This window comes from Salvelinus sp. IW2-2015, unplaced genomic scaffold (assembly GCF_002910315.2).
Source record: "Salvelinus sp. IW2-2015 unplaced genomic scaffold, ASM291031v2 Un_scaffold1777, whole genome shotgun sequence".
Taxonomy (NCBI): domain Eukaryota; kingdom Metazoa; phylum Chordata; class Actinopteri; order Salmoniformes; family Salmonidae; genus Salvelinus; species Salvelinus sp. IW2-2015.
Genome location: NW_019943153.1, coordinates 185,894 through 194,778, shown reverse-complemented (window position 1 = coordinate 194,778; position 8,885 = coordinate 185,894). Strand labels below are relative to the sequence as shown.

The 8,885-nt window shown below is 48.7% G+C and overlaps 1 protein-coding gene across 1 annotated transcript in view; it reads left to right on the top strand.

Annotated features, from left to right (window-relative positions):
• Positions 1-6,748: 6,748 nt before the first annotated feature.
• LOC112071947 (transient receptor potential cation channel subfamily M member 2-like) overlaps positions 6,749-8,885 on the top strand; it is a 15,953-nt gene continuing 13,816 nt past the window's right edge. The window contains exon 1 of the mRNA XM_070439572.1: positions 6,749-6,921. Coding sequence (XP_070295673.1) covers positions 6,749-6,921 — 173 coding nt within the window. The remainder of the gene's footprint in view (positions 6,922-8,885) is intronic.

Sequence of the window (8,885 nt, the reverse complement as noted above, 5' to 3'; positions counted from 1 at the left end):
TATCACTGAGAACATAACTGTCTGTAATTAACCAATGGTATAGTGCAGTCAGACCACACAATACATCACTGAGACATACTGTCTGTATTAACCAATGGTATAGTGCGAAGTACAGACACACAATTACAGCACTGAGACATTACTAGTCTGTATTAACCAATGATCTGTGAGTACAGACCACACAATACAGACTGAGGACATACTGTCTGTATTAAACAATGATCTAGTGCAGCACAGACACACAATAACAGCACTGAGACATAACTGTCTGTATTAAACCAATAGATCTGTGCAGTTACAGACACACAATACAGCACTGAGACATACTGTCTGTATTAACCAATGGTCCTAGTGAAGCACTGACACACAATTACAGCACTGCAGACATACTGTCTGTATTAACCAATGAATCTAGTGCAGTACAGACCACACAATACAGCACTGAGACATACTGTCTGTAATTATAACCAATTAATTAGTGCAGCACAGACACACAATACAGCACTGAGACATACTGTCTGTATTAACCAATTAAAATAGTGCAGTTACAGTGTCCGTTGAAATTCAGTATACTGAGAGAGATTTGCGACAATTAATTCAAACAATCATTCTTTATTTTAACAGCGCATTCATTATTGCAATAATGTCAGCCTCATCTGTTTCACCTGTTCCCTTGTGCTTGTCTCCAAAATCAAATCAAATCAAATGTATTTATAAAAGCCCTTCCTTACATCTCAAAGTGCTACAGAAACCCAGCCTAAACCCCAAACAGCAAGCAATGCAGATGTAGAATCACTTCCACCCCTCTCCAGGTGTCACCCATCTTTCCCCCACTTATCCTCTGGGTATTTATACTTGTGTTTTTCTGGTCTGGTCTTGCCAGTTCGTTTTGTTTGTTTCAAGTCAACCAGCGTTTTTCAGCTTCAGCTGTTTAATATGATTATTCTGACGTCTATCCAAATGGGCAAAACTACCTACCAAGTACCCGTCTCCTGATCTAACTATGTAACCGGTCCAAAATCCAACATCTTACCTTGTATTTTCTAAAGTACCAGGAAATTAAAAACACTCACAATAACCAACCTAACAATAGTAACCCAGGGCAATACTGTTTACCTCATTTATCAAAAACATTTGATCAAAAACAATTAGCACAATTATGCCAATTGCCCCGCAGGTTCACCTGCGCTTTAGTTCCTCCATTATGAGCTTCAAGCCAAGGCCACGTGCCTCGCCTAGGACGCTCTCTTAGTTCCTCATTATGAGCTTCCAACCCAAGCCACGTGCCCTCGCTAGAAACCGCGCTCTAGTTCCTCATTTTGATCTTCAGCCAAGCACGTGCCCTCGCTAGACCGCGCTCTAGTTCCTCATTTTGAATCTTCACCAAGCCACGTGCCCTCCCACTAGACCGCTCGCGCTCTTTAGTTCCTCATTATGAGCTTCACCAAGCCACTGCCCTCCGGCTAGACCGCGCTCGCGCTCTATTCCTCATTATGAAGCTTCACCAAAGCCACGTGCCCTCGCTAGACCGCGCTCGCGCGCTTCTAGTTCCTCATTATGAGCTTCAACCAAAGCCACTGTCCCTCACTAGACGCGCTCGCGCTTCTAGTTCTCATTATGAGCTTCCACCAAGCCAGTGCCCCTCGCTAGGACCGCGCTCGCGCTTAGTTCCTCGTTATGAAGCTTCACCAAGCCACGTCCCTCGCCTGACCGCTTGCGCTCTGAAAGATAGACGTTCTCAATTTGTGATCTCTTTGATGAGAGATGTTCAGTCAGTGAATCAGGTTTTCTCCGTGGTAACCGTACATGCCTTCAAACTACCATAAAACACCCTTAAATTATGCCCTTACCTAAGGAAATGTTTGGGGGGCTATATGCAACACCCTTAAACAGTTCCCTTATTTAAGGGAAAAGCATTCCTTCAGTAAACTTGAAGGGAAACTCAAGATGTTTATGCAACCGGGCCCTGCACCTAAATATAAAATTGTATCGGCACCAAAACTGAAGTACCGACATCTAACTTCAGTCCAAGTTCAAGCACTGGAAATTAATGAGCAGAACTTTTTCTTTTACAAATTAGTCTCCCATCAGCCAGTCCTGTTTATCTTGTGGTGAAGACTGAGTGACCAAGTCCTGTCTCTCTCTAGGTGTGATTCAGTGAGTGGTCCTTTGTCCTGTCTGTCAGGTGTGTTCAGAGTGTATGTCCTGTGTGTTATTGTCTTCAGGTGTGCTTTCAGTTGAGTGCCACTGCAATGTGATGCAGGAGCGTGCCCAGAGGGGCCTGCTAAATCCGGCTCTTCCATCTGGGGGTTCAAACCACTATGTCTTGAGGCTGGCTCTGGAGGCTGGATGACAAAGCTCTTGACTTGTCATCACTCTGGAGTTTCAGTGTAGGTCAAGGTCATTCAGGGGTTCAGGTAACTCCAGTTATATTATCACTACGCCTTTTGAATTGTAATTTAATTAATCACACTCTCACAAATATTTTCCTTACACTGCTTTGTCTTGGAGATCTAGTGGAGCCACGTACGTGCGATTAAACTGTTCTTAAAGCAGGTGCTTCCCTTATGTGTGTTATTAGCACTGTGTCATGTGATTGTTCTGAGTCGTCTGTTCTGTTCTCCCCAGGCTCTCTGATCCAGATCTGGTTCCCAAGTCGTCTGTTCCTGTCTCCCCCAGGCTCTTTTGATCGAGATCTGGGTCCCCGAGGTCATCTGTTCTGTCTCCCCAGGCTCTCCTGATCCAGATTCTGGTTCCAACTGTACAATCTGTTCTGGTCTCCCCCAGGTCTTCATCCTGACCCAGATACTGGTCCCGACGTCATCATGTTTCTGTTCTCCCCCAGGCTCTCCTGATCCAGATCTGGTCCCGACGTCATCTGTTCTGTCTCTCCCCCAGGCTCCTCCTGATCCAGATCTGAGTTCCAAGTCATCTGCTTCTGTCTCTCCCCAGGCATCTCCTGACCCAAGATCTGGTCTGACATAGTCTGTTCTTTCTCCCCCTAGCTCTCCTGACCCAGATCTGCGCCCGAGTTATCTATTCTGTCCTACCCCCAGGCTCTCACTGATCCAGAACCTCTGGTCCCGACCGTCGGTCTGGTTCGTCTCCCCCATAGGCCTCTTCACTGATCCCAGATCTGGGTCCCGAGTCGTCTGTATATCTAATCTCCCCCAGTGCTCTCCTGTCCACAGATCTGGTCCCGAGTCGTCTGTTCTGTCTCCCCCAGGCTCTCTGATCCAGATCTGGTCCTGAGTTTTCCGTTCTGTTTCCCCTAGGCTCTCCTGATCCAGAACTGGTCCGAGTCGTCGTTCTGTCTCCCCCAGGCTCTTCTGATCCAGATCCTGGTCCTGAGTCTTCCGTTCTGTTTCCCCAGGCTCTCCTGACCCAGATCTGGGTGGGGAGCTGGCGGCGGACAATCCTCTGTGGAGGGTGCTGCTATGTATGCTGTTCTTCCTCCTCATTTACACTGGCTTTCCTGGGATTCAGGTAACTAACCTCTGATCCTAACCTTGCCCTAAGCCCTAACTCTATCCCTGCCCCTAACCATGGCCCTAAACCCTGTCCCTAATCCCGGCCCCTAACCCCTAACTCTGTCCCTAACCCTCTGTGGAGGTGCTACTCTGTGCTGTTCTTCCTGCTCATCTACACTGGCTTTCTGGATTCAGGTAACTAACCTCTGTCCCCTAACCCCTCTGTGGAGGGTGCTACTCTGTGCTGTTCTTCCTGCTCATCTACACTGGGCTTCCTGGGATTCAGGTAACTAACCTCTGTCGCCCTAACCCCTCTGTGAGGGTGCTACACTGGCTTCCTGGGATTCAGTTAGGTACTGCTGGCCACAGCTCTGTAACAGATATAGGAGGACAGAGTCTGGGTGAGGAGAGAGAATGTGTAAAACCTCAGGCACACACATGGTGGCAGCAACACCAATGGTAAAAGACTGAACTGCCGATCTTGCTCACTCAGGGAAGTGAATCTAACTGGAAATGTTAATTGACTACACGCTGAACATGGTCTGGGTGAGTAATATCCTCTCTAATCCCCAGGCGTGATGAGTCCATCAGAGAGAGGCAGAGAGAGTGGCTGAGCTGCTCACCATGGAGTCATTAACAGGAAGCAGGCTGCACCAGGAGGAAGCCTCCTGTACAGTGAGTCTGATTATACACTGAGAGTCTGTCCCAGATGGTCCCCTATTCCCTATAAAAGTAGACTGAAGAGTCTGTCCCAGATGGTCCCCTATTCCCTATAAAAGTAGACTGAGGATGTGTCCCGATGGTCCCCTATCCCTATAAAAGTAGACTGAGAGTCTTGTCCAGATGTCCCCTATTCCTATAAAAGTAGACTGAGAGTCTGTCCCATGATGTCCCCATATTCCTATAAAAGTAGACTGAGAGTCTGTCCAGATGTCCCCTATTCCTATAAAGTAGACTGAGAATTGTCGATGTCCCAGATAGTCACCCTATTCCCTATAAAAGTAGACTGAGAGTCTGTCCAGATGTCCTATTCCCTATAAGTAGACTGAGAGTCTGTCCCAGATGTCCCCCTATTTTCCTTAAAAGTAGACCTGAGAGTCTGTCCAGATGGTCCCCTATTCCCTATAAAAGTAGACTGAGAGTCTGTCCCAGATGTCCCCCTGAATTCCTATAAAAGTAGACCTGAGGATGTGTCCCAAGATGGTCCCCTATTCCCTATAAAGTAGACTGAGAGTCTGTCCCAGTGTCCCTCCGTATTCCCTATAAAGAGTAAGACTGAGAGTGCTAGTTCCGCAGATGTCCCCTCCATCCCAACTATAAAAGTTAGACTGAGAGTCATGTCCCAGATGTCCCCTATTCCTATAAAAGTAGACTGAGAGTTTCTGTCCAGATGTCCCCGCTATTCCCTATAAAAAGTAACTGAGAGAGTCGGTGTCCAGATGGTCCCTATTCCCTATAACAAGTAGACTGAGAGTCTGTCCCAGATGGTCCCCCTATTTCCCTATAAAAGTAGACTGAGAGTCTGTTCCCAGTGTCCCCTATTCCCTATAAAAGTAGACTGAGGGTCTGTCCCAGATGGCCCCCTATTCCCTTTAAAAGTAGACTGAGAGTCTGTCCCAGATGGTCCCCCTATTCCCTATAAAAGTAGACTGAGGGTCTGTCCCAGATGGCCCCCTATTCCCTATAAAAGTAGTGCACTAGAAGGACAAAGGGTGACATTTCTGATGCATTGGTTTACATTCTGCAGCTATAAACACCTACCTGACACCTCCCTCCTGACCTCTCACCCTGCCGTCTGCCCCCTTAGTGACCTCCTTGCCAGGATCCCTCTGGGTCTGAAACCGTTGACAGTCTCCACCCGGCTGGTCAGCCTCTTCACCTCTCCTCAGGTAAACCCTTACCCAACCCCTCACCCTTGATCTCTGTTGACCTCTCCCCAGGGGAAGTTCTGCTGTTGTTGTTAACCCTTACCCAACCCCTCACCCTTGATCTCTGTTGACCTCTCCCCAGGTGAAGTTCTACTGTTGTTGTTAAACCTTACCTGGCCCCTGACCCCTGTTGACCTCTCCCCATACAGGTGAAGTTCTACTGTTGTTGTTAACCCTTACCTGACCTCTGTTGACCTCTCCCCATACAGGTGAAGTTCGTACTGTTGTTGTTAACCCCTTACCTGAACCCTGACCCCTGTTGACCTCTCCCCAGGTGAAGTTCTACTGTTGTTGTTAACCCTTACCCTGGGCTGTCTCTTGTGTTAACAGCTTACTACTGTATTGACCCGTGACCCCTGTTGACCTCTCCCCAGGTGAAGTTCTACTGTTGTTGTTCCTTACCTGATGACCCCTGGAACTCTGTGACCTCTCCCAGGTGAAGTTCTACTGTTGTTGTTAAACCTTACCTGACCCCTGACCCCTGTTGACCTCTCCCAGGTGAAGTTTTACTGTTTGTTGTTAAACCTTACCCTGACCCCTGACCCCTGTTGACCTCTCCCCCAGGTGAAGTTCTACTGTTGTTGTTAACCTTACCTGATCCCCTGACCCTGTTGATCCTCTCCCCATCGGTGAAGTGTATACTGTTGTTATGTTGAACCCTTACCTGACCTCTGTTATCTCTCCCCATACAGGTGAAGTTCTACTGTTGTTGTTAACCATTACCTGACCTCTGCCTGTGAGCCTCTCCAGGTGAAGTTCTACTGTTGTTGTTAAACCTTACCTGGCCCCTGACCCCTGTTGACCTCTCCCCAGGTGAAGTTCTACTGTTGTTGTTAACCCTTACCTGACCTCTGTTGACCTCTCCCAGGTGAAGTTCTACTGTTGTTGTTAACCCTTACCTGACCTCTGACCTCTGTTGACTCTCCCCATACAGGTGAAGTTCTACTGTTGTTGTTAACCCTTACCTGACCTCTGTTGATCTCTCCCCATACAGGTGAAGTTCTACTGTTGTTGTTAACCTTACCTGACCTCTGTTGACCTTCCCCATACAGGTGAAGTTCTACTGTTGTTGTTAACCCTTACCTGACCCCTGACCTCTGTTGACCTCTCCCCATACAGGTGAAGTTCTACTGGAACATCTTGTCCTACTTCAGCTTCCTGCTGCTGTTCTCTGTGGTGCTGATGATCGACTTCCAGGCCACGCCCTCCTGGAGGGAGGGGCTTCTCTATGTCTGGCTCATCTCATTGGTCTTGTGAGGAGATCCGACAGGTGGAACACTTGTTTGTGCTCACAAACACACAGACATCCTATTCTACTTAAAGTCAAAATAGATTGGCCAAACGAGTATGATGTTAGAAGATGGATGTGTCTACAGTATTAACTATGTGTGTTTGTGCCCTCAGCTGTTCCATGACCCAGATGGGTTTGGGTTCCGTAAGAAGGCTGATATGTACATTAATGACATGTGGAACATTCTAGACTTTCTGTCCATCCTGCTCTTCATCATCGGACTGGCCTTCAGGTGAGCTGCCTCCTCTTCCTCATTTTCTTCTTCTTCTAACGTTAGCTAGCGTTAAATATGGACTCCGCTGTAGGGAACGCTAGCTAGCGTTAAATATGGACTCCGCTGTAGGGAACGATAGTTAGCGTTAAAGATGGACTCCACTGTAGGAAACGCTAGCTTAGTGTTAAATATGGACTGCGCTGTAGGAAACGCTAGCTAACGTTAAATATGGACTCCGCTGTAGGAACGCTAGTTAGCGCTAAAATGGACTGCGCTGTAGGGAGCGCTAGCTAACGTTAAATATGGACTCCGCTGTAGGGAACGCTAGCTTAGCGTTAAATATGGACTGCGCTGTAGGGAACGCTATGTTAGCGTTAAATATGGACTGCGCTGTGGGAACGCTAGCTAACGTTAAAGATGGACTGCGCTGTAGGGAACGCTAGCTAACGTTAAAGATGGACTGCGTGTAGGAAACGCTAGTTAGCTAAGTTAGCGCTAAAGAATGGACTGCGCTGTAGGGAGCGCTAGCTAACGTAAATATGGACTCGCGCGTAGGGAACGCTAGTTAGCGTTAAATATGGACTGCGCTGTAGGGAGCGCTAGCTAACGTTAAAGATGGACTGCGCTGTAGGGAAACGCTAGCTAACGTTAAAGATGGACTGCGGGGCCTCCCGGGTGGCGCAGTGGTCTAGAGCACTGCATCGCAGTGCTAACTGCGCCACCAGAGTCTCTGGGTTCGCGCCCAGGCTCTGTCGCAGCCGCCGCGACCGGGAGGTCCGTGGGGCGACGCACACAATTGGCATAGCGTCGTCCGGGTTAGGGAGGGTTTGGCCGGTAGGGATATCCTTGTCTCATCGCGCTCCAGCGACTCCTGTGGCGGGCCGGGCGCAGTGCGCGCTAACCGAGGGGCCAGGTACACGGTGTTTCCTCCGACACATTGGTGCGGCTGGCTTCCGGGTTGGAGGCGCGCTGTGTTTAAGAAGCAGTGCGGCTTGGTTGGGTTGTGCTTCGGAGGACGCGTGGCTTTCGACCTTCGTCTCTCCCGAGCCCGTACGGGAGTTGTAGCGATGAGACAAGATAGTAATTACTAGCGATTGATACCACGAAAATTGGGGAGAAATGGGATAAAATGGATAAAAAAAAATATATATAAATATATTATATATATATATTTTTATTTTTTTAAACCCGAAAAGATAAAAAAATAAAATAAAATAAAAATAACATAATACGAATAGTAAATAAAAAAATAAAATAAAATAAATAAATGATGGACTGCGCTGTAGGGAGCGCTAGCTAACGTTAAAGATGGACTGCGCTGTAGGACCGTAGTTAGTAATATGGATGCGCTTTAGGGAACGCTAGCTTTTAAGGGACTGCGCTGTAGAGCGCTAGCTAACGTTAAAGATGACTGCGCTGTAGGGACGCTAGCTACGTTAAATATGGACTCCGCTGTAGGGAACGCTAGTTAGCTTAAAATGGACTGCGCTGTAGGCTCCCTACAGCGCAGGGAGCGCTGTAGCTAACGTTAAAGATGGACTGCGCTGTAGGGAACGCTAGCTAACGTTAAAGATGGACCTGCGGGCCTCCCGGGTGGCGCAGTGGTCTAGAAGCACTGCATCGCAGTGCTAACTGCGCCACCAGAGTCTCTGGGTTCGCGCCCAGGCTCTGTCGGCAGCGGCCGCGACCGGAGGTCCGTGGGGCGACGCACAATGGCATAGCGTCGTCCGGGTTAGGGAGGGTTTGGCCGGTAGGGATATCCTTGTCTCATCGCGCTCCAGCGACTCCTGTGGCGGGCCGGGCGCAGTGCGCGCTAACCAGGGGGCCAGGTACACGGTGTTTCCTCCGACACATTGGTGCGGCTGGCTTCCGGGTTGGAGCGCGCTGTGTTAAGAAGCAGTGCGCTTGGTTGGGTTGTGCTTCGGAGGACGCGTGGCTTTCCGACCTTCGTCTCTCCCGAGCCCGTACGGGAGTTGTAGCGC